Source organism: Dermacentor variabilis, chromosome 7 (assembly GCF_050947875.1).
Source record: "Dermacentor variabilis isolate Ectoservices chromosome 7, ASM5094787v1, whole genome shotgun sequence".
Lineage (NCBI taxonomy): Eukaryota > Metazoa > Arthropoda > Arachnida > Ixodida > Ixodidae > Dermacentor > Dermacentor variabilis.
In genome coordinates, this window is record NC_134574.1 from 129,936,259 (window position 1) to 129,962,931 (window position 26,673).

The window sequence follows — 26,673 nt, forward strand, 5'->3', positions numbered from 1 at the left end:
AAATGAACAATTGCTTAACTGCGAGTCAGCTTAGTTGGAACAGATTCATCTTAAAACTTTTTGTGAGCAAACAAACAGGGACAAAGAATAGAAGAAACACAAGGAAGCGCTCGTCCTTGTGTTTCTTCTATTCTTTGTCCCTGTTTGTTTGCGCACAAAAAGTTTTAAGAACAATTGCTCCCCCTAGGGAAGTGTATATTAATTAACAAAGTATAGCCAACATAGTGCGGGTTTTTGAGAACATCTGAAAGTGCAACCGTAAATAACATAGCTGTCTAACAGGGTCAGGACTGCTGTCACGAAGCACTCGACGCAAAAGATATACAGATAGACCAAAACATATCACGTCGACTTCCCAGCAGGACATTGGGAAATGGCAGAAAAGTCAACCTCACGCAACTTGTAGCTCAATCTGTTGGGCTTGCGCCACAATCGACAGAGCATTTATTCAAATCGTTGTTGATGCTAAGCGTGTGATCATCGCATGAAGAAACAATAGTTGTTCTCGTGACACGCTTTATTTGCGCGCACGTAGCGCAAAGTCCGTCGCCAAAGACTTCCGCGTCCAAACCGTCCCATCGCGTGCTGAAAATGGTTTACATATCAGCCCGTCTCGCAACCCACAAGCTATTCGCAAGCACTGTCTGGAGTGCGCATCACTCGTGTAGGTTAGACAGAGGTCAAACGCAGCATGTGCAATTCGCATTTTCTGTCTGCCGTTCACCATGATTCAACCAACTCGGTAGCACACGGTGTACAAGAAGGCGATTTCACTACTATGGGTATAGCGAATTATGGAAGACGACCAACAGCGGACACTTGGTGAAAAGTGGCAACAGGAAACACGTTACACTAGTATTCACACCAGCCGTTAGGTGACTTGAGCATTGGGCAAAAAAGAATGTGGAATGATGTTAACATTGTTTTATTCTTTCCCACTAAAACTAAGTCTTGCGTACAAATGAACTTATACTTCGCGACTTATTTTTCTTGTATTTCCCTAGCGCAAAGCAAATAACATTTCAGAGGCACCAGATGCATGCGCCATGTGCCAGACATGCCACCGAAGCGAGCGAGAACAGCTGTGCAGGTAAGCTTTCGCCTGTTTGAGGTCCCGTCTTTTTGAAGTAAAAGCATCAAATGGCCCTTTAAGCGAAAAAGCCGGCGTCTGTAGCAGCGAAACGGCACCTAAATTCCGATTGGCTGCAACTATGTCACGTGCGCTCCTCGATGGAGCAGAGCAGGTAAACGGTAACAATATAGTGTAGGGAACGCCTTCTGCCACACCAGTGTTGCGTGAGCAGAGAGGGCATCATTGCTACGCCACGTATCTCTTGCTCTCAGAAGCCCAAGTTAACCGTGGATTCCCTGACTGCGCAAGCTGTCTGTCACCTGCGTTCTCACCTTAGTAATTGCTAGAAAAAATTAATGTAAAAAAAAACAATTGAAGAAGAAACAACCTTGGCGGTAGTGAGTTTCGAACCTATGATCCCACATTCAGAAGTTGAGTGTCTTACCACTGGGCTAAACCAGCCCTTTCTCTTTTCTGTTTATTGCATAGAATTACGAGTGTGTCATGCAAAAATCAGTTACATTACATTTAACTAGACATGCATGAAAAACAAATGCACACATGCTACGCAGTTCAATGAAATTTCAAAAACCAGGCGAACAAATGCAAGCATCCAGAAGCGAAATCCACTCAGGAATGGGATCAAAGGTTCCAACCACACCACGCACTTTAGCAGACTCTTCTCGAAAGACATACCTTGCCGTGCAAGGTGGCTCAGCACGTCTGTTGACCACCATGTGGCTTCTCCATAACGAATAGAGTCCTAATAACATGAACGAATCATATGGTGTATTACTGATTGTGTTTTTGAAAGAAAGTAACCGGATACTGCAAGATATGAGACGAAATTATTTTTTGATATTTCTATGTAAAATATCTTTTGTAAGATGCCCCAAAAATAAGACGCTTCACAATAAAGAATAAAGTAATGTTCTATTGACTCAGGTTGGTTGCAAAGTCTACAATTTGCATTTCAGGGTACATATATAATACCTTTTTATGAAGCCATGCCTAAACAGGCAGAGTGGAAGTGTGCAGTTTAAAGAAAAATGTATTTGCTGCTGACGTCAAACACATTCTACGGACACGGCAAAGAACATCTTGACCAAATAAAGACAGGTACGGCTTTCGATATATAGGTTTAGGGAAAATGTTATATAAAACTGCTATATTTAGCAACATTCGATCAACGCCAAACAAATATTGCAGAGTGCATCTAGCTTTTAAGAATGAAAGTGTCGACAAGTTTTTTTAGGAAGCCCCATAATGACAATTCTTGAGCATGTTTGTCGTGACAAAAGGAAAAGAAACAGAAGCGTCTCAATGAGCTTGCTTGCCTACTCAAAGGACCACTTAGTGGCATTCAACTGAACACTAATGCTGTCACATTCACAATTCTTAAGAAATGCTTAGGTGTTCTCCGATCTTTTTATGTGGCTCTGGTCTCTTGGGCGCTCAGCATATTATGCATTCCTATTGCACTTTCACATGGAACCAGTGCGCTGTCAAACTACAACAAGGTGAGAAATTTTGTTTGACAGTCTGCACTGCACTTCAAGCAATTTAGGCCTAGGGCACGCGGCTGCACCAGTCGAGTTGTTAGGCAGTTAGCAAAAGACAGCTGTGTTGTTGTGGAGCAGTAAGCTTGGTGGGTATACTGAATCTTTCTGGGACATGTTTATGATGCTTTCTCTAACCCCCAGGATTATTGTAACTATGTTTTTTTTCACTCTTTGAGGTACTTTTGGACTATTGCGGCAGGTTGGCCGCACCTGGCTTTGTGATGCAGTTAGCGAAAAGCAACTCGGCCATTGCGATGGCCGAGTTGCCCGGAAACACCAGTAGCCCGGAAAGAGCATTTATACGGAGCAAAATAAACACTTCCTCATTTCACAAGGTGTCTTGCGTCTACTTTATGAAATTGCATGTTGCACAGAGGACAAATTTGATGGAAGCTTGTTAAGATAGCTCACAATCTTATTTATCTTACTAAAAAAAAAGGGGGAGGGGAATTATCACCAAAACAGCACACGGTTCAGCAGTAGAAGCAAAAACAAATGCCGCGCCGATCAGCGTAGCTGGTGTAATGCGTACCAGCTAGTGTTCAAAACGCGCCCGCCCAATACCGAAATTGGAAGTTTGGTTCAGGTTTTCACACCAACCGCTTGGTTCACTACACTCAATTCTGCCGCTGGACTTCATGGCAGGGTCTGCTCGTGTTGAATGTCAAATAATCGCGCCCACTAATAAGAGTGATCGGGACTGCCGCTGTAGTGGTGCATAAAGGGAAATACAGAGCACACGCACACAACTGCACGCAGCTATACAGCCCCATAACCTTATCGGGTCGCCTTCCGCAGTCCAAATATGAATTCGACCTGCTACACACACACGGGGACGTTCCCCGGCCTGGCAAAAAACAAAGGGTGTCTTATCGAATTATGTACGACCGTTGCACGATGCCCATGAATCGGCCGGACGGTATTAACAGCATATACGGCAGTATGAAAGACGCCATTGGACAGCGTGCAGGGCATCGAGGATTTTCTTCGTTGAAACGGAACTCAAGTGAGCGTGCATGCGTGCAGCGAGATGCACCCTGCGCCACTCTTGTTTTAAAGGCCCCTCACCAGGTCGGGCCATATTGAGCTGACGAGCGCAGAGCATACAATGCACGCTAACGATCATGCTTGCGAAGAATTACATCACTAGGAGCTGCAGAAAGGTCTGAAATTTCAATCCGAACGCCAGTACCCCTTTCCTTCGCAGCAATCGCACTCCAAGCCAGATGGTGACGTAGTCGTGTACCTGCGCCTACAGAGTTGTGTCCGCAGTGTGACTTCGCAGTGTGACACGCGACTTCGAGAATTATTCAAGGCAACATCTGCTATCTGTGTGATCTGTTGCTTGAATTGAGGAATTGAAGTTTAGAGAAATAATGAAACACGTAAGTGGATATGTCTGCATGTTTTTTGTTTTATTTCGCACCGAAGCAAGAGAGGTGTACTTCTGTTTCGTCTGCTTGTTCCCACGGTCATGCAGTCATGTGCGCAGGTACCATTAATACAATGCCATTTTCTATCGTGTTCCAGCGTGTGATCATGCTCTGCGATCCGCTTGTTCTGCCTCGAGTATTTGTGTAGCACTGAATTATATTGCTAGTCATATGTGCCCTTGTGCACAGCACGCAAAATCGTGCGCTGCGCGAAAAGAGACATCACAACAGCTCACGCGCAACGCCGTGAGCGTAAGTGCGCAGCACCACAAAAAAAAAAAAAAGAAGAAAAAAGAATGAGGAGAAAAACAAATGATATAAGGCAGGGCGCCCGGTCGTGACGTACCCGTCACGTGATGCTCGAGGTCCGGTACGCCGGGAAGGAATTTCGCTTGCAGAGTTTAGACGGGGCGAGTGGAGAGAATGTCTTGCTATGCAGTGTAGCTCGCCTTCTAAAATCATGGGTTCGCGTCACTGAAACATTTCTATCTCGGCTATTGATGAGCCCATTTGAAAAATTTTTGCGGCCGAACGCCCTCCTCCCCCCCCCCTCCCCCAGGCGTACAACCGCGTCGGCGTACGACGTCGGACGTCGCCATCGGCAAAAAGAATTTTGAACCGAATTCCGAACCACGAATACCCAACCACTCCTCACCACTAAAGTTGCTCATGCCTTGTCTTTCATTCTTTACAAAGTTTTATTCCTCGGAATTTTGAGAGCGGGAGCCCACAAAAATATGGAAAAAAAAAACGTACACCAACAGCGCGCGCATATATGTATATGGTAGCCCTTCTCAGATTGAAATATGAAGTGAGAAACAATAACAGCGAGATCGACTCACGCAAGAGGCCTCCGCGTTTCTACCAGAAAGCTCGCCTTCGCGGACAGCGTTCGCAGCCAGCTCTTCGCGGTAAACGTTACGGTTACATATATATATAAGCATGCAGTTGCCGGGAATAAGCATGGAAAGCGGGTCTTTGAACGCTATCGCGTTAAGCGTCCTCCAAATTTCTGTTCTGATCGCGGCAACCAATTCAACCGACACGCGCGCCTATAACACTCGTTTACTCCTTTTCCTTTAATTTATTTATTTTCTTCATCTAATGCTAACCAATTCATATCTCCAATGCGAACAAGATATGGGGAAGAGAGAATGCGCCACATACGTATATATGGCGCATTCGTCTGCATGCAGACGACCACTTTGCGCAAAAATACACGGGGGCCGAATACAACGCGCCGAAAACCCGAATATCCGCGGCCGCTCCTTTTCTTTCATGCAGCGCTGCACTGCATCGCGCGCTAGCTGGCTGACAGCTGCATGACGTATTAATTCTGTGCAGTTCGTTTCCGCCGGTGTTTTTTCAAAACACGCGACAATGCAAAGACGGAATGGGAAGCAAAGACAAAGAATAGTTGCGACCACTGTAGGTCTGAAGAACAACAACGGAATGTGCGAATTGAAAATGCGGGCCAGCCGATGCAGAGGCGCGTACGTGTTTACCCACCTTGGGGTCCTTCTCGTAGTAGCTCTGTTGCGTGCGGATCCATCGGCCGACCAGGTGGTCCTTGACGGTGTAGGCCAGGGAAAAGTAGTAGTCCCTAGGCGTAGCCACATTGCGGTCTTTGACCAGCGTGTAGTGGACGTGCCGGTTGAAGGCGTTCTTCACGTTGGCTACATTTTCGACCTGAGCGATGCCTCGCACGCTGATCTGCTTTCGCCGCTCCGAGTCGGTAGTCGGGCGCGACATCGGGTTCGCTCTCTTCGCCTTGGTAGTCGCTGCGGCGGTTTGGAAATTTTTCTAGACTGCAGGTTACGACAGCGCTGCAGTGTACGGCGTTACTGGCGCAATCAGCTGTTTATGAGCGACTCAAGCGCCGGCGAAGAGGGAGCTCTCTTTTCGAGAACCGTCGCTACCGCTCGAAGGTCGCGCAGCCGCAGACGACAGCCGCGGCGCGGGCTTTTGTTCGGATTGCGTCGGCTTTCGCAGTCGCTCCGACCTTGGTCGCTCTTTAGCATGGAGAAAGGAAAGCGCAGGAGACACCCCGGTCATTGCCCCCCCCCCCCCCCCCCCGCCGTCCGCGAGTTTCTATTTGCTCCCAAGCCCAGCGCTCGATCGCTGCGACGCCATGCGCCGCCCGCACGCACCCTATTTCTAGGTACTTTTTCGCCGAAGCGCCAAGACACGCGCCCTAGACCCTTCTATGTATTTGGTTGCGGCGAAAACACAGTGCTAGCTGGCGGTGCTCTCAGTTAACGCCTCATTCTGCAACTTTCGCAAATCGCTTTGAAGTCAAACGGGCGCGCGTCTCTTTAAGACTATGTAAGCGGCAAAAACACAGCGCGCGAAGCTATATGAGCTGTTGGCACTGTTTTGTGGGCATCGCAAATCGCTTTCAAGCTGCGCGGCCCACGCGGCATTGCCAGAGTGGCCGACTGATAACGCTCATGGCTCAATAACAGAACTTTAGTGCGTCCAGTATTCGGGCAAGCGCGGGCGGTTTGCCGCACCGTTTATAGATACGGTGGTTTGCCGGGTGAACGGGGGCGTAAACGTGAGCGGCCAGATTGGTGGCGCCGGCTGTTGGCGCAAAGCTCAACCACATTCTGCTTAGCTGCTGGTGTAAATTTTAAACAGCGGCGCAAGCGCCACTGACGAAAATTTGCACCAGCAGTGAAGCAGAAGATAGTCGCCTAATGTAATTTTACCTCTGTGTTTGTTTGGTTGAGCTCTACGCCACCACGGCGGCTGCACCGCTCCGGCCGCTCACGTTGCCCCCGCTCATCCGGCAATCCGCCCAAACCACCCCCGTTTGCCGGAATAGCGGACACGCTAAAAGTCTCCACTGGTTTCAGGCGGATAAATAAGGCGCTGAAGAGCGATAACGGCTTATATAATGATCGGAACCGTCATCGGCGCACCTCAGCCGGGCCTCCACCTGCAGTACTTTGCTTGCGTCGTCAATGCCCTTGCGCCACCGTCGGCACCAGTTCGTGTCGCCACTGAGCTGTCGTTAGTAATTGCCGATACCGGGCTGCGCGGAGATCAGCTAGTGGCACAATGCTTACACATAGTCTAACTCCCAGAGGAGTTTCTGCGTGATTTTTTTTTCTTGTTCCTGGACGCTTAATATGCGTGCTGTATGGCGCCAGCGGCTTGCTATTGTTTCTGCTGGAAGAGAGATAGTTATGTCAAGAACGCAAGGAAGCATGAGCGCAGCAATAATGTGGCTAGTGGTGCGAGAAACCCTCCATGCCCCACGATTAATTATCTCAGCTTTTGTAGATCGAAGCGCCTCGCATATACCACGACCAACTTCTTATCACATATCCCTTTATCCCATTATCCAAATTGAAAAATTTCGTCCAGTGTTGCGTCAGCTTCCGCACGCAACTCTTATTTCGAAACAGCCTAGGCGGCTTGTTTTGAAAAACCTGTTTTCTCTTAGCGAAAGCTGGGTGAGAAGATTGTGCGCCCAGGCAAAACATCTCCCCAGTCCCGCGTTAAGTACCTACAGGGATCTAGGGAGCGCTTGCAGTGACGCTTTGGGGAAAAAGTACCTAGAAACGTGGTACACGCGAGCGGCGCATGGTGGCGCAACGGTCGAGCGCTGGGCTTGGGCGTGAATAGAAACACGCGCCCTGGCCCACGGAGGCGCACTGCTGTTGGAGACAAACAAAACGAGCAAACAAGCTTCTCCTCCGTAGTACCTAAGCAAAGACAGATATTCAAGGAGCCCTGATGGCTGAAGACGCCGCCGGCGCCCAAGGACTCCTGACCATTGGTAGTGTGGGAGAATACTCACTCGCACTCACTCACCAAATTTTCTCGGGGAACGTCTCGGGGATCAGAAAATTTGGGCAGGGTACGTCGAGTCTCTTCGCATCTCCGCGGTACGACGGAGCGAGTTTGGAAGAGAAACATGGGAAGTGTCGCAGGCGAGCGCGAAGCATTGCGTAACATGCAGGCATTGTTATTCTAACACTGTGGTTTTCGCTTATGCCTTCACCGCTGCCGCCACAGGGTCTATAGCAATGTCTGACCTTTCTCACAAAGGTAAGGAGGGTTAAGCGTCACTATAACGTGGTGGTGCTGGCGACGTCGTGACAATACGCGAGAAGCCTCTTAACCTTACCCCCTCTCGCACCCTCCCAAGTCACTAAGCTGTGCCCCCACATGGGAGGCAGAATCCAGCGACTCTTCTCCTTCCACCAAAATCACTATATACGGCATGTCCCACATAACTTGAGCAAAGAATTAAAAAATGAAAGGTGTGTCAAAAGCGAATTGAACAAAACGCATACTATTCTGAATAGCTTATAGTAACTCAGACAATCATTTGTTTTCCTCGTAACTCACTAATTAATTATGTTTACTTACCCAACTTTTTAATTATTGGCTGAGGACCCCCAGTGTGAGACACAGATTTGTAGAGCACCTTCAGAAACACTGATTGAGTTGTTTCCTGTACAATACGTCTCACGTAGTCCTTTTTTTCTAATTGTAATGCACGCATGCTGCTTAAACTGGGCATTTGCGCTGTTGCTTTGTTCGGATGCGGCGCTGCCGTTCAGCACAACTGAGAGAAAATGTCGATGTCACCACCTGCAGTGTCAATGTAATTGCTATCACCATAGAAAATTGTGGGTGTACGGGCCAAAAACAATGGTTGCTTCACTCCCTATCACGTAGGACAACGAAATGCACAGACGAAAGCAAGCACCGACACCAGCAGGCAAAGCTGCTTTGAAACTGGCTGCTTTGAAGCTGGCTCACAAAATGATAAGGCGCTGACGGCAATGGCCCACTGCCCTCGGTGTGGCGATTTCGGTTGCAAATTCTTTGCCTCAATCTATTGCGAAACGAAAATGCGCAACGAGCTGCGCTCAAATTTCGCTTTAGGGAGTGTCGTAATCATCAGCCATATTTTTTTTATGTCCCTATTACTGTCCCCTTGTAGAAACACCGGATAGAAACACCCTGCATAAAAACATAACCACTGCTTCTTTTGCAAGTCTTTGTTTGCATTCCCCCTCATGTAATACTCCATTTTTTTTTTGTAGCTTGTTAGGCTTGTAAATAAACAAACATACCAACATATTAAGACGATTAATTTTTTTTAATTTGAATTACAATTGATGATACTTCACTTTAGCCTTTGATTAATTGCTTTCAGTGCAGGGTTTTCCATTGATTGCATAATTGAAATTTTTGCCAGGCACTTTAAAAAGGTTGGAACACAGTTATCTACTTTCGCAGGACCCTATATTTTAATGTTTAAGTGGTGAAATGAAGTTAGAAATACGAGTGTATACACTTTGAGAAAGAATAATCTGCAGCTTTGTAAATATAGAGTTCGCACTAGTGGCCCTTGAAAATATATTTTATATACTGGCACTTCAAGCAGAATTAAAGAAGACACATGGCACTAGTGAATCAATGTTACAGTTAAACAAGAAATAAGAAAAATGGCAAAAATGAAAGGTGAAGTCCAACTAAAATATGCAATATGCACAGGGGAGAAGAAAATTACTGGTTTAGGATTTTAAGCCACACGCTCTTTTCTACAGAGCGACGGAACGTCAATTGGCTGGGATGGTTGGGTGAAACAGACATTTTATTTGAATGGCCACACAACCAGCATGCGAGAATAGATGCTCGTAAGCTACAGATTTGCTGGGATGGACATGAACTCCATTGTTATGTCAAATCCAGGCTCCAAACCGGTGTGGAGAATGCTGTGCCGCATCTTTAGTGGACTGGGATTGACAAGATAATCGAAGACTGTTTCAATAGTATGTCTTGAATTGTGAGGACATTTCAAGCCTCCGGCTTTATGCGGCGTGTGTGGTGTGGAGGAAGATAGGGGAAGCACCCGGCTCGGCATCACTCGATACTTGCAAAAACAGTCGACAGTCTCTCTACCACAGCCGCTGCTCATGCTCTGCCATTCAAGTACAAGTTCAAAATGTTTGCGCCACTCCTGTCAAACCCTAGAAAATTATTAATCGAACATGTCTAATTGATTAAGTCGACTAAATGAAAGATGGACATCGATGAAGATTAATCATTTAGTAGGATACTTTTAAACGATTAACCCTTCAAATATATTACGACCCCTGTAACACATTAGCATCAAAACAGCTTTCTATGCAGCACATCTCGGACAAAGAATACACAACAGCTTTATTGATTGAAGGTTTCAACACGTCTTTAATCGTTATCGTGGACATTTGTGCGACTGCCACGTTTGACATGACTGCAGCACGCCGCAACAGCTACAACACGTATTTGAACAGGAACAGTTTGCAATGCTTGCACCAAACACCGATACATTTTTTTCGCTCTTCATTATTTACTCGAAATGTCTCTGACCATGGCTGCTTTAGAATAAAGCACCTGATATAGTTTAGATGTTCCGAGGCATGGCAAAAAATGGGGAAGAAGCATTCAGGAACCACGACCGTCTTCTTGGCGACAAAGAGCAAAGCTTCAGCCATTTTGGGGCAATATTGAGGTTACAGTGAAAGGCCTCAAAAAATTTATTGCTACCTAGATAAAGGATGTGAACGACGTGCAACACATAACACTCCACGCAAATGGCAAATCAACAACAAAAAATAGGTGAGTTGTCTGAAAGACAATAACAGAGCTTAAATAACAGCAGTGGCAAAGGAAGAAAGAAAATGGGTAAATTGCATTAAGAATACTTTGGACGTCACGAGCTTGCAGGAGTGATAAAAAGCAGTCTTCTCTAGAAACACAATGGCAGACAACTAGGATCACATATGGGCAGTTTGCGGTACGCTTTCAAGATGGCAGAGACCATAACTTGGCACCCGTCATCCATTGAGGAATTGCATTTAGTAGGGAAACTGACGCGAGCAGGTCTCTCTCCACAAGACTGGTGTTCCGAGGCTATAGGTGATTGCCCGCAAATCGAAAACATTTGCTGCTGCTTGCATCTTAAGATGTGAAAGCTGTCTGTGTCCATCACAGTGCGTGCCAGTGTAAGATACACTGGGATTGTTCTGTAGTTCAAAGCCAGTCATCGAAGAACTTTTCATGTTACAGCTTTACAAGTTGTGCCTTTGTAATAATTTTTCGAAAAGCAGAAAGGATGGTGAAAAACCCAGAAAGAATACTAAGCTTACATAATTTTATTAACTTAATAAGTACGGTTTTTCTCTATACTAAACTCTCCATAATATGCTAATACTGGCCACCCCGCTGCAAGATGAGAACAATGTGACCATGCACTTGCGATGCAACTGTTGCAAGCAGAATGTGGCTGCCACATTACAATGTAAGCACATCGTGCAAGAATGAAAAAAATCGAAGCATACCAGAATGTCCCAAGTAGTCCCACATCTTTGACAGGTTGCCCACTTCCTAAATTTACTTTCCCCTTTTCCATGCTTTTTCAAGAGCCACACGTGCAATCCTATGCAATCAATACCAGTGACTGGCGCCTACAAGAACCAGTCACTAAGTTGCCAGTTACTACTAGTTCAAAGCTCCTGCAAACACAGCTTCAAGGTAGCCAAGAAGGCTCCAAATCTCTTGAAATACTTTTTACTTGTCTCGGCATCTCATACAATCACTTTTGATCGCGTGCCAAACAAAGCATTATAGGATGTCTCTGGCAAATTTTTATTACACTTCCATTATTGGTTGTGGCCGGCATATCTCGGTGCTCAAAAGATGGGATTTTTTTCAGCCCTTGAGGTACCGAGAACTTCCCTCTCTTGGAGGGCGAGTTGTGTTTTAGGGGGCATGGTTGATGACTCGGCATATTAGAGTAGGTGGCACTGAGCATACTTTCCTTATTAATAATCTCTTGCAGATATTGGGCTTCGAAATACTAATAGAAATGATCTTATAGCTTCTGCCAAACTTTTGAAGCATTACAGCACGCTTAATTCATCGAGACTAATAGCTCTCTCAACTCGCAAGTCATTCTCGTGTGTTTGAAGTTGTGTTCTGTATCTTGCCTGCCCCAACCAGTAAGCATTAAGAAACGGTCTTGACCGCCGCACTCCTGTTGCTTCAGACCGACTGAAGATTGTGATGAGAGCCTGTACAAACAAACATGCTATATACTAAATACAATAAAAGCTTACGATCACTGCTTCTCTAATCAGGCATTTGACACTAGTCCCACTGCACACTAAAGCAGTGCCTCACTCATGGTCTACAGGACTGGACTGTTCTGGCTTAAGAAAAATACTCTGCCAACAGCATTGCTTGACTACCTAGCCGGAAGCCCTTTTTAGGGCCACACACTATAATGTTAAGAGCTATGGGCTGTTTGTAGTATGCCAACGCTAGAGCATTTCTGAACATTTTAAGGGGACTTAAATTATTCAAGAGAACAACTAACGCAACATAGCGGAACTTCAGCGAAATCAACCTTTCTTCCATAATCCTTAAGTACAGCCACATTGCAGCCCTTGTTGAAGCCGAACAAATGGTTACAGATGACACAGCGCTCCATTGTACGCAGTTTCACTTTCACGAACGACTTCTAATTAAGCCATAGATTTAGTCCTTTAGACTTGCATCAGCAAATCCTTTCACTTACAGCAATGACTACGTTTTAAATTTCCACGCCTGTCACATCCCACAAGACTTTCACATTGTACACAACCTTCTCAAAAAGCAGCTTAGCAATTTATAACACCAACACACGCTAGTCATCAACAGATAAGGGATGGCTCTGGAGCAAACAATTCATCAAGGGACTTGCTTGTCCTAATCTAGGCCACCCGCTGATGAAAGAAATGTTGGTTCCAGAGACAGTTATTGTTTGTCCTCTGTTGATCACTTCAAGTCTCCAACTTCCAGTGAAACTCCATCTTGCTTAAATAATGCTAGGAATACAGCAACAAAATGATGTTTTTTGGTGGTGGCTACTGCTTTATGAGGCCAGTATTTCGTATTTCATTTTTTTTTTCTTTCTCAGTTCTACTATGGAACAGAGCCTCAAGGCCTAGGGACTAAAAACCACTGTGGTTAGATGGTCAGTTCAGCATGGACGTTGGTGGGTTGTTGGTTGGTAGAAGCAACAGCAGCTCGTGCTTGCGGTTGACGGGCAATAGGGCCTCCTTTGTCGAAGTCCCACGTGTGGCCGCCTTCTTTTTTAATTCTTCTCCTCTTCGCCCTTGGTCTCGTGTGGTGGGGGCAGCTTCTCCCAGGAGGGCTCGACGCCCCAGATCTCGCGGGCGTACTCGCAGATGGTGCGGTCACTCGAGAACTTGCCCGACGAGGCGATGTTGAGCAGCGCCATCTTGGTCCACTCCTCCTGGTTCGTGTACATAGCCGAGACCCGCTCCTGGCACTTCATGTACGACTCGAAGTCGGCCAGCAGGAAGAACCTGACGGATGCGTACAGGCACAAAGACGGAGAGAGTGAGAGAAAATAATGTTGCAGCACGAGCAAGGACCTATGATGGCTGTGCCGATGCCCCGTGACATCGCTACAAACAGCAAGTGGTGAACTGTTCCCATTCGTGAGGGAAGGTGTGTGCAAAACCAGGAGGTGCATCAATGAGGTAGAAAAAGCACAAACATCTGCTTCAAAGTGTTACATACGATTAGTGACACTGCAAAGCAAGTTTAAATTGCAAATACCGTCAAACTTTGAGATAACGAACACGAATATAACAAATTATAATGTTTAAGGTTTGACGGAAGCCCATCTGATCGAGATGGAAAATGGTTAAAGGTAGACGAAACCCGGGGCACTATGCCAACCAAAGTAAATATAAATGAAAAAGACGTTTCAGCTCCCATGCGGGAGCCTTGCTCACGGGTAAAAGAAACAAATGTGTTCAAGCAGTTCGCTTAAATAGGCTGGAACATGTGATGCACTGATGGCAGATTGCCATTGCTCCTGTTCAGAGTGTCCGGTGTACTCTGAATCATGAGCGACTCAATACAAAGGCTTTGAGATAGTCCTTTTTCTCTGGAAAGGACATGTGTCATGCCCCAGTCAATTAATTGAGTTTCAATTCACTTCGGTCTGTGTAGTTCTTTGGGTTTTGTCTACCTTTCACCATAAGACATTATAACTTATAGTGAAGTGACGAAAGTTTTTTGTCAATATCAGCGTGCAACAAATATACAGTTGATGCTTGTTACAACGGACTGTGGTAATCCAGCAAAAGAAGGTCTGTTATATCTAAGGCTCGTTCTATGCAAAATTAGGCTTGTGATAAGGTATGAAACGGTGGAACTTCGCATATAACGCCACGTAATCCATAGGCGATTGCAATATGATAAAGACATCAAAATGAAAACAAGTAACTGTAGATAAATGGGTTTACGTAGTAACCGTCTTCTTTGCTGTTTTCCAGATGGTGGTTGCTCACAGGTGCCAGTTTCACTGACATTGGAGCCCATATACATCCATATAACTGCAAAGTTAATGGCCTGCACAACAGTGGGAAGCCAGTCAGCCAGCATTGCCATGCCGGCTGTTCGGCCTGATCCCATTGCCGCCGCTACTGACACAGGCATTGGGTATACAGTTTGTTTTTCACAGGAACAGTGGCCGGTAGAATAAACTGATGTCTTAATTTTATCTTTCGTGATCATCACCAACACTGCCAGATCTGTAGCACAAATGAGAGCTGCTTTATGAGACAAGTTACACTCTGAGCCCGCGTCTAGCCGTCTCTGCACAGCACGTGACACGGCCTGATCGTATTATTACGTGCCTCGCAGTCTGAACACAACAAATAGCAGCCTATTTTCTATTTTTTTTCTTTCTTTTTTGTGCGACTGATGTGATGAGCAATAAAGCATTCTCAGAACGATGCATTCGATGATCATCGAAAGTTGTTTTTGAAGCAACGTCGCTTCGAAGCTGGTTAGGCCTAGCGGCACCCTTGGCACTGGGCAGACAGTGGTAGGTGGCAATGGGCCGCTAAAGCGGTTAACACGAAAACTCCCCATCGGTGGGCCATTGCATGGCACGCTGTTGTGGGAAGCTTGCTGCTACTCTACTCATTGCTTAAGAGAAAGTGCATTTTTGGAAATGGCACTCAATGTTGCACGCATGCATTGCCGCAGCAAAGTATGTTATATTTACATCATCTAGACAATGTACGCCCAAAAATGTCTCTTGTAGCCAATAGTCCATTACAGCAGAGTTCGTTTAGAGCAGAATATGTCACATTGGTAATATATGCAGACAGAACTAAGTGAGAAGATTGGTCTGTTATATCTGAAAGTACGTTGTATGGAGATCTTTTGTAACAGCCATGGACTGTACGCCTATAACGGATATTGGATATGACGGTATTTTCATGTCAGATGAGACTTCATTGTAATGTAGTTCAACTGTATGCACATTGCTAGTGTTGCTGAAAAAGCGTGTGGACAATATGGATGAAAATGATGCACACAACAAGCGCAGTACCACAACAAATACCACTTAACCTTCTCGAAGGACAAAACCTGCTCAGGTAAACAACTGTGGTGCGTGCAAATCATGCATACACACCACATGACACATGCAGGTTAAGCCAAGCAGTTACCTGTCATGGTTGAGCAGAACGTTGGTGAGGTCGTGGAACAGGTTTGGGTTGGATGGGCTGAAGAAACCACTGTTAATCTGGTCGATGGCCTTCTTCGCTTCAGGCAGCTTGTTGTAGTAGTCCCAGGCGTTGTAGCTGCATTAAGAGTTCATGACATGAGACACACGTATCATGACGGGCATAAATGGACTGAACAACGCTGCAACGCAGGACATTCAAAACGTTAAGGGAGGAGGCTCCCCTGACAGAAGTACCGGATATATCATAGAACCGGGGTGCCCCATTTCTATGGTATATCAGGAACTACTTGTTCTAGGAAAAAAGAATTACAATTTTGGAATCAGCACACCAAAATACACTCGGTGCACAAATTTGGCTAGACATATCTATACATAAGAAAGTCTGCATTAAAGTGCAGCATCCCCCTTTAAGTTCTAACATGCGAAGCTGTTTCTAAATGCAGGTTCTTGTTGTTGTTAAAACATTTATTAAAATAACCGTAAAAAGTTTCTCCCCCAGGCAGTGGATCCATCAGGGTGGAGGAGGGACAAAGGAGGAGGTCAGCTCAGATATTATTAACCATTTTTGAATCTTGTAGAAATCGAAGTGATGACTGGAATTTGAGGCACCGGCTATCGGGGGAACCAGTGAGAAAGCACCAGGCTTTCAAATCCTGAGGCCTCGGGGTAAGTTCTTAAGAATGGTAATGCCGACTGCTATCACCAGGTTTGGCTGCTCAAAGTAGGTGGACTACCTCTGCAGCCACAATGCCAAAATATGTCTGGCATCAGCAAAGATGTACCCCACATTTTCACGAAACCTTTGCAACCATGTGAATGTAACATGAATGTAATGTAATGTGAAGGGGAACTTGGCAACTCATGAAATTGTATTTTTAATTGTATTAGTACCAATACTATAACACACAATATGTGATGCAACAAGAAGTTTCCACCTGTCCCAAATTTTGTGGGACTGTCCAGAAAGAAAGTTCAGTCACAACTGTGGGGATGCATGACTCTCACACATCCCCTCATATGTTGTTTTCCCCATATATCTTGTGTCTCCTGGCTTCTCTGTGTAGCCTAGTGCCGGTGGCGGTCGGTCTGGTTGCAGCGCATTACAAAAGATGGCGCAAGTGTGGCGCTGCTAGCATCACCTAACAGCGGGATTGGTCGGGTAAGACACGTAGTAGGCTCTTCCTCTTTGGCGTGGGGTCGGAAAGTAGTGCGAACGTTCTGCACGTGCGCCGATCCATGCTTATACAAGACCGTCTCACATGGCCTAGGATCGGGACACCAGAATGAACGAGCCTGATCGTTCGAACGCACCGCCATTTGCATGACCACACACGCGAACGGCCAGGCGTTGGTGCCCAGCATGGTGCGAACATATTCACTTGCTGTCCGCTTGCAGTGACTCGGACTTCCTAGATTTGTCGCATGCCCATCGGCATGTTGTGTGTTCCAAATCGGCTAGCAAGCATTAGTGTATGAAAGGTGCAATAGATGCCCTTGCGATTGTTCTCACTACTGTGTTGTTGTTCCTTTGTCCCAAGAGCAAGGGTGAGAAGCCCACACAACTTAACCTAGTCAGGAGAAGTATTCAAGTCCAGTATTCAAGGCCTGTGAGACTTAAATTTCGTATCTCCTGTCACAATCAAGGGTGACACATGCTTATGACACGCTTATTGAAAAATGCACAGCTTGGAACTATTAAAGACAAGCTGACTGACTTTCCAGTGACTGTTCTTCCGCTTGTGTAAGCAATATTACAGCGGAGAGAGCACAGCCATTACCATAAAACAGAACACAGAGTTTGGGTTAAGGCGAACTTCTGCTTGATTTGTGGCAAATTGCACAATCATTAAAAAGAATTGCAGAATTAACTTTTGCAGGTAGGAAATAACAAGTAGACTCCCCTGTCATGTTGTCCCCGCAGCTATGCTGCTTGCTTTTGCGATAACCAATGGGACCCCATATGAGAGTTTGGGCAATCTCCGTTGGCTTGGGCCTCCGATAAGTTGGGCCTCCGGAGGCCCAAGCCTCCGTTGGCTTGGGCCTCTGACAAAGGGGCCGGCAGAGGAGAGTAAAATGTACACAGTGCTGTCCCGGAGAGATCTCTCCCGCGCTCGTCTGCGGACAGCGGCAAGGCCCTGACGGCAATGCGAGTGCCCCCGCCACAAACCACCATGAGTGGAGCGCCACCGGCAACAACCGTCACAAGGGGAAAGGGGAGAGGCGCAGGGATGACAGAACAGGTGAATGCCCGCGCAAAGGCGAGGGGGTATACTTCAATCCCCACAATGTTCAGCAAAATGAGGGAAACTGGCATAAATGGCTCTTTTGGCTGAAACCGCTGACTCACTTGCACTAAAATTTTGTGTGCAGTATAACATCGTATTAGTTTAACATTATGTTCATATGCACTACTATCCTGTTTCGTCCAGAATGAATTTTATTTAAGTGTGCACGATGCGGTGATGCCAGACCTACTGAGCAACAGAATTGTGCTGCCACCAGTCACTGTTGTCATAAGACGTGGCTGCACTTTACTTTTTTCATCCCAACAATGACAGACAGCACCGCCACTTCTTTCACCGTAAAAATGACCTATTTGTTCCTGCATCACCACAGGTGATGAGCAGATGGTTTATTCTGCATGAAACAGACAAGTACAGCACCCAAACTTGACAGCATTACATGAAACATACCATAATATGCAATCATAAACAAGCCAGCTTCTTAGCCAGAAGAGCAGTTTAAAAGTGTTTCCCTTATTTGGGCTTCTGGTATTTGGAGCTCGCATCCAAATATAAGGTGAACGTGTTTATCTCAAAAAGGAATCTTGTGTTACTATTCGTATTAATATAGTAAGCAGATGCAATTATACGGCAAGCTCTGCACACGAGTGGCTCGTGAGAATCAGCAAGATTCAAACAGCACTCACCCCCTCTTCTTGAGGTCTTCAACTTCTTCCTCGTTCATTCCAAAGATGAATATGTTCTCCGGGCCCATTTCCTCTCGCATTTCGACGTTAGCACCGTCCAGGGTGCCAATGGTCAAAGCTCCGTTCAGCTAAAAAAAAAACGATCAAGTACGTGAATGTTTGTTGAGGAAGAACGGACCATCCACACAAAGGTACTGCTGAGGATGCCACATATTTGCATACATAACCTGTACCTACATATAACCCATGCACACTTACTTATAATGCCTGAAACAATAGAAACTTCTCACACAAGTGTTTAGATATGGTGCGGTCATGCCGGCAGTGACCACTAATGAGCGAGTGGACAACCAGAAAGCTTAAGAAAACACTTTCATCTTGCAACTTCACGATTGATTTACAGCCTACACAACATTTCTAGTGACAAATTTTGTACAGAGAATGCAATGGTGAGCCTTTCAGTAAAGCACTCAGGCGACTGGGTAGAGAGAAAGGGAATTTATGCAGGAGTTATCAGTATTAGATTATTCAGTCAGACTTCAAACTAACGTTAGAGTGCTGTTGAAGCATGCTTACTTTCTGTTGCCTGCTGCACCTGCCTTGCAAAACATGTCATGCATGCCGGCATATGGAGGGCAAAACAGAGTGGCATACGTGGCATGGCCTCAGAGGTCTGAAACTATTGGTCTAACAACTCTTTTGCATTGCCTCGTTCAAGGTGGTGCTGCAACTGAATAACACTAGCAAGGTCACAGCCAATCCGTGGCTTGGCCTCCGAGACAGCTAGAGCACACGCGCCGTCTCGTGGTACATTTGACTGGTCACTGAACATTGGCACAAGACATTCCCACAAAAAAAAAAAAAAAAAAAAAAAAACCAACTGCAGCAGATTTTTCTGAGACCAAGGGGTGGTGGTGGGGGGTGACTGAATTGAACCACTTGAATGTAGCTTTGGTGCCCGATTTTGACCACTTGAATGCAAAGCACTCTGACAGAGTGCTGAAGAGTGCAAAGGGGTGACCAGTCAAATACAGTAGAACCTCATTCATATGTTTTGGAAAAAAAACGCCAGAAAAAACTTACTAACCGGGGAAACGTACCATTTTACAGGCTTAACTGATATCTACGGAATACGAAGTGTCACGCCAACGTGTGTCGAACTAGTGATGCTCCTATGACTGGAAATGGGTTTTGTTGTTTTCCTGTTGCGTGGTGTTTTAATAGGAAGCTTTAGCATGGGTGCTCTTATCTAAATACATGTAAAAGAAAAACTCGTTCTTTTTGGCAACCACTGCACCAAATTTATTGAGATTTGTTGCATTTAAAAGAAAAGCTTAACATCTAGTGTGTTGGTTTCGAATTTTCGATTTATGTTGTCAATTTTTTATTAAAAATTGGCAAAAATATAATACCTTTAGAAAACAAAACTATCAAGTTTACAACTCTAACTCGGCAATGGAAAATGATATCACATTTCTGTGAATTGCATCTAATAGTACATCTAAGGTGGACAGAATTGATATGTCACACATGAATCTAAAAAAATTGTGTAATATGAAAATACAGCTTTTGCAGAACCCTTGCACAGAACGCAACAAATTCACGTAGGATATAAAATTACATATTGAATTATTTGTCCACTTTCAATGATCTAATGGGTGCCATTTACAGTACCGCGATATCTGTTCTTGATGCAGAGCTGCTAATTTGTAAACTTCGTGCTTGTACTTTTTTCAAACTTTCAAATTTTTGAAGATGTAACAAAATTCAAGCCCTAAATCGAAATTCCGCTTCCAACAGTCACTATAATTTAACTTTCTCTCTCAAATGCAAGAAAACTTTGCTAAAATCGGTCCAGGGGTTACCTCAGAAAAACGTTTTTGCATTTTACATCTATTTGGATAGGCTACGTCAGAGTTGGGTCCGTGTCCTCTTAGGAGGGCGACGGGAAACCGGAATGAAATCGAGATACGCCAGATGGTGCCGAAGCGAAACGTGATGCCCACATGGTGCCACCTGCAGCACGAAATGGCGGCGCGTTCGGATTATCGCTGCCTCTTAAAAGCGTGCAGTACGCTGCCAATCTAGTGGCCTAGTGGATCTAGTGGCCGGAAAACGTATACGACCGCAGTCTGCAGTATGAAACGGCATTGTGTTTTGGTTGGCTATCGCCTTTAAAAGCACGCGCTACACTTCCGACGGCACCAGGCACTGTGACACAGATAGGCAAAGATGCTTATCGCAGTAGTAGTTGTGGTGATAGCTGTGAATGCCACGTGCGATGACCCCAGAGAAGATTTGCTGGTACCAGAAATGAGGAACTGAGTGCGCGCTGGCGTTTTCACGTGAGATGGGCAGGCGAGTATTGCGGTGAAGCTGCCGCAGCGGGCAGCTATACATCAGTCTCGATCGCGCGCACCTCATGCATTTTCTTGTATAAATGGGATATAGGGGTTGGAAAATGTATCATACGATCTCAGTTTAGCGACGTACTGAACGTCGGTGCGGAAAAATTGTGTGTTCCGGTAACATAAAAAAAGCGAGCGTAACATCTATTCGGTCATTTTTTTGTGTTCTCGATTTCGAACGAGACCACGTCAGCGAGGTCCTACTGTATACCATCAGAAACTGCTGTGCGTCAAGTCCCTTCCTTCTCTGCAGTGTGGCACGGTGCACGATGGATTTTGGCAGGCAGGCACGGTTGTAAACAATCATGTGCAGTGTGGCAATTAAGCAATTGAAACACATTCAGAGTTGTTCATTGTAGCTGCTTCGTGCATTGAGCCTAAACCAAACCGAGCCAGTGCTTGTAATTGCAGTCATTCACAAAGTTGGTCGAAGCATTGCTGAAGGAACCCTCACAGCCACATCTCCAATGGATCTAGGGGCAAGTATCACAAACACCATGCTCAGCCGTAAAAGTGAGGTGCAGAAGCAGCAGAATACAATGCATGGACACTTGAATTGATAGGTAAGAAAGCTCAGAGAAAAAGAAACATGCACACACAAACAAAAAGAAACGGGCAATGGAGAGGTGCATATTATGTCGAGTATGCACCAACTGGGCTAACAGCAAGTCTTGGCAATGGGCACTGCAATGCACAGAAGCAGCAAATGAAAAACTAAACACATGTAGACCACTCTGGCGGCAAAATAACAAAAACATCACAGGAAGGAGACCAACCATGAACTTCATGTTTCCGGTGCCTGAAGCCTCTGTGCCAGCGGTGGAGATCTGTTCGCTGAGGTCGGCGGCCGGGATGATCTTCTCGGCCAGGGTGACACGGTAGTTCTCCAGGTAGATCACCTTCAGCTTGTCCCCAACCACAGGGTCGTGATTCACCACATTGCCCACCGCGATGATCAGCTTGATGATCTGCTTCGCTATGTGGTAGCCTGGAGCCGCCTGCGCCATCAAATCAAATCAAATTGTGGGGTGCTACATATCAATGCAAAGCACTGGTTATCAGGAACGCTGTAGTAAGTGGGGGGGAGGCGAGAAGAGGGGGTTCAGGATTAATTTAGACCTGCTTCAATGTACATTAACACCTTTGCATTCTGACCCTACAGGAGTGTGGCTACTACAAGGAGTCGAACCCACAACCTTGTGCTTGGCAGCACTGAAACACCATAGTCACTAGGCCTACATCATCCCGCATATTGTCAGTGTCACTTGGGGTTCCACTTGAGCGTGCAGACTATAATCCTCAACAGCACCGGAGTGTTCTTCAGCATAAGGTAGCAAGAGCAAGGAATGAAATCCCCAAGAATTAACTGAAAGATACGAGATTCAGTGCCTGTTGCATGCGTACCAGAGCAACAATTTACCTTTGTTGGTTTTTGCTTACCCACAACGTAACTGCATTCATATTTCAAGAAGCCATACAGTGTCCGACTCTAGCCGAGAATGGGGGCAGTTGGCATCCCATCCAGAAAGCAGCAAAAAGCTACAATAAAAACCTATGCAGATTCCAAGCCTTTGCTCAGATAAAGCATTGGCATTTGCTTTACTGTTGCCCAAACTGCAGCTTTCCAGTTGCCCTTTCACTTGGCACTTCACTGGTCGCTTGTTGGCCTGTGGACACAGAAGTGACCTGGAGATCTCAGTCCCGTCTTCATGCAGCTGCCTTCTTTTATGAGAATAGCATTCTTTTAATAGTTCACGAAGTTTGCGGTATGTCTGTATGTCTGTCTGCATCTAACCTCTTGCATGCCAACTTGGGTTACTAGGTATTTGCCACTGGGTATGTGCCGCTCTACAATGAGCCTATTTCAGGCCAACTTGGTTCCCTGGTTATGTGTTGCTGGTTATGTGGTACTGGTTATGTGGTACTGGCTATGTGGCACCAGTTATATGGCACCGGCTAAGTGGCACCGGCTATGTGGCACCGGCTATGTGGCACCGGCTATGTGGCACCGGCTATGTGGGGCAGGCTATGTGGGACTGGCTATGTGGGACTGGCTATGCGGCACTCTACAATTAACCTACGAGATCTACTTGGGCCACTGGGTATGTGGCACCGGGTATGTGCCTCTCTTCAATGACAACAAGCACCCTTGAAATTTATCTGGCACTGGGAAGAATTGAATCAGTATCATGTATAATTAGAATGGTGCCACCCACTGACTTCGCAGGGCAGCATGTCCGAAAGGAAGCGCAAGAGAGGAGCTCAGCAGCAGCACACACCTCACGTGTGACACCTCACATGTGACACCTCACGTGACACCTCATATGCGACTCATACGATTCGTTTCAGCGGCGGCCAGTAAGGTGTGTTGCTACATTGCTTCAATGCTATTCGCATTAGCGTTGACAGTTATTCCAATATGGTTTCTGCTGAAATTTTTTCATTATCTACCGAGTGTTACCTAAATGGGTGAGCCTGGTATGGACTGTTTTATAAATGCCTCGGTAGCAGTGAGCCTATGATGCCAAGAAAATTCTCATCCCATAGTCTATCAGCCTGCTATGCCAATAAAAGTAGCGTGTTTTCAAGATGGCTCAACATATAAGGCACATCATTATACAAGAGAATTGCGTATCATGCCTCAAGCACAGATATTTAACATTTTATATTAAAATTCATTTGTAAAATTATGATCAGCTGCAAAGAAAAATTTTTAAACCTGCAAGCTTATGTTTTGCCGGCACTACTGTAGTCTGCCATTGTCTTTTTTGTCCACTTCATTTCCGCAACAAGAACTTGCAGAACTCCTAAACAGCAAAATGGTCTACACATGACTCTCTCACGGCTAGGATGAAAGCTGCATTACCACCGTAGCAGAGACAGATGACACCACTGTTTCATTATGGCAAAATCAACACCTCCTGAGTGGCAAAACATGAACGAAACAAAGAAAGCAAGCTACGCACCTTTCCACCGATCATGATGGTACGTGGCACGAAGGGTGCCGAGGGGTCTGCCTTGATGCGGTTGTACAGGCAGATGATGTGCAGGCAGTTGAGCAGCTGTCGCTTGTACTCGTGGATACGCTTCACTTGCATGTCGAACATGGACGATGGGTTGAGCTTGATGCCCGTCAGCTTGTGCAGGTACTCGCACAGCCGCATCTTGTTTTCCTGCAACCAAAGGAATCAGCATGGGCCCGTGTGATACCCCTGTCAGATGGGGCAAATACAGTGCCGCTTTGAAAAAGTGCACTTTGCTGTTGATGTCATTTGCAAATTGTTGTGCGGGAACATTTAGTAACACTCACTGTATAATGCTGATACAGTGGATACTCCACTGCGTTTTCATGACTGCGATGCCGTGCTTTCGCGGTGCCAACCTAAATAACATCGACTTCCATGTATCATGTTCCCCTTGATAGGTCACCAATCTGTAATGTTCCTGTATCTTACGTTGTGCTTGAACGTGGCAGCTACGTAAATTTATAGATGCAGCCAGCTTGTATGTTGCAACAAGTGACCGGTGCGTTGCAAGAAGCAACTGAAGTTTGCAATAAGCCAGGTGCTGCATTCGTGCAGAGGAGTTGGCGAAGCACCCAAAGCAAAGTATGCATTGGTTAAAACCTATAGGCAACCACACACTGGGCCAGATCCACCGAGTGCAGGGCTACACTTATTAAGCGTGCAAGAGTCTCGTATGCTTAGCATAGTCAAGTCCTTCAAGTCAGCTTCGCCACAATAAAACCATGTTATGCAGTGAAGCATAAGTGAAATAGTGTTGTAAACATAGTAAGAGTTGAAAGGGGTCACTGTCATAAAACATTGCAAGTATCCCTTAAATATACATGCATATGCGCCATTTCTCATCACAGTATGAGCACGAAGACATCTAACAACTGTACTGACAGGTATTCAGAACTGTTTCTGACATGGCTGTGGAGATTTGCAGCCTTCCTCACGGTTAACGTTCCCCCCACTCCAGATGTTATTTTTTTGTCCTCGCGATCCCTCGAGAAACCCATCAATGGGGTTCTCTATACTTAATGAATATCGCTGGGAGAGGCCTTTGTACTGCCAATGGACATAAAAATAAACTGATGATAATAATGAATATAATTTATGAACTTGCTTTGCTGCGTCGAAGTGTGCTGCCTCAATAACATTGCTCCAAAAATGAAATAATACTCAGTGTAGGGTCAGCACTAATTCAGGAAACAGTTTTTCGTTGTAAGCTTCCCTGTGCCATTTGCAATAAAAACCACCATTGGAAGTTCCCAATGCTTTGCCAGTCTCTCAGTGCTTGGAGCATGGAAGTGATTACGTAAACCATTCATCTTAGATATAAATTCAGGTGCACATGGAACTCTATTTAGGTGGTTTAAAGACATTGTATATTTCATTTTCTTTTCACAAAAATTAATGCCAATTTCATCTATACAATTGTGCCATCACAGACTACAAGAAAACAGCAATGAATTCATTTTGAATACTTCAGAGTTGACATGAAAATCCAGAATACGCACTGACATGCCAGCCTATCACACAATGCTAAAGCTTTATCTCTGTGTTTAGGCCAAGAAAAGCACATTTCACAAGAAATACGAGAAGCGTTGCTTTCGCCACGTGCATGCAGATGCCTTCAGCTATTGGGGTGTTTAGGCAAAAAAAGTTGTTTTTCACCTTAAAGAAATATAAACTCTGGAGTTTTACTTGCCAAAACCACGTTCCGATTATGAATCACGCCATAGTGGGTGGGAGGCTCCGGATTAATTTTGACCACCTGGGGTTCTTAAATGTGCACCTAAACCTGAGTACACGAGCGTTTTTGCATTTCACCCCCATCAAAATGTGACTGTCTAGACCAGGACTGTATCCATAACGTCAAGCTTAGCAGTGCAATGCCGTAGCTACTGGGCTACGACAGCGGCTCTTTTTCATGTTCGTAACATACCAGTCGGTAATAAAAAGTAACCCAACTAACAATTATGTCGCTAAGGATAATCAACACGCTTTCATCAAATGAATTATAAAATGAAGTTTTGAAAGAATACCTTTACCAGTCCAAACTGGTAATATAGTGCAGCTATATGTTATGTCCCATCAACTAGTATGGTAGATTTACTATGCACAAACACAACGATTAAAGTACAACTACAACAATATTTTCGCTTTGGACAAATTGGTTATTTATGAATGGGCATCAAATACCACTGCAGCAATCTTGGTCAAGCTGCAGGCAGGTAGTTGAACAACTGTCTTCTAACAGCTCTTAAATAGCCCCTCAGCAGGTGACATATGCACATGGTTGTTAGCGAATGTGTCACAAATCCCAGCACACTGTTCACATGTATAACGGGTGCCACCAGACCTCAGTGGTCCATACAGAGAAACCACACTGGGTGTCAGCATTCTGGGTTTTTGCAGCATTCATGGCAGGTGGTAACGTCGTTTTCAGCTTTGGCATCAAAACATGTAAATTTGCAAGGTTTTCATAGTGTTCACTAGTATTTCAAAGGTAAAATTTTCCACGGAGCCTGCTCTAAATCTACGCTACCTAAAACTAGGCTCGTTAAATGGCCAAAAAATTTGTGGCCGCCAACTATTAATTCAAGGTGCAAATTAGTTCTGTCAATGGAAATTTAGCTTTACCACTTTTCTTGCATCTTCAGAATCGTTAAAAGCGTACTGCAGTAGAGCAGGT

At 45.4% G+C, this 26,673-nt stretch overlaps 2 protein-coding genes across 2 annotated transcripts in view; both read right to left on the reverse strand.

The window, feature by feature from the left end:
- The window catches only part of LOC142587921 (glycogen phosphorylase-like), a 59,446-nt gene extending 53,344 nt beyond the window's left edge, over positions 1-6,102 (reverse strand). The window contains exon 1 of the mRNA XM_075699294.1: positions 5,577-6,102. Coding sequence (XP_075555409.1) covers positions 5,577-5,819 — 243 coding nt within the window. The 5' untranslated portion in view covers positions 5,820-6,102. The remainder of the gene's footprint in view (positions 1-5,576) is intronic.
- A 4,161-nt stretch (positions 6,103-10,263) lies between these two features.
- The window catches only part of LOC142587922 (glycogen phosphorylase-like), a 48,382-nt gene continuing 31,972 nt past the window's right edge, over positions 10,264-26,673 (reverse strand). Inside the window, exons 12-16 of the mRNA XM_075699296.1 lie at positions 23,937-24,143; positions 21,747-21,968; positions 18,563-18,690; positions 15,614-15,748; positions 10,264-13,447 (exon numbers count right to left, since the gene is read on the reverse strand). Of these exons, the coding sequence (XP_075555411.1) occupies positions 13,213-13,447; positions 15,614-15,748; positions 18,563-18,690; positions 21,747-21,968; positions 23,937-24,143 (927 nt within the window). The 3' untranslated portion in view covers positions 10,264-13,212. The remainder of the gene's footprint in view (positions 13,448-15,613; positions 15,749-18,562; positions 18,691-21,746; positions 21,969-23,936; positions 24,144-26,673) is intronic.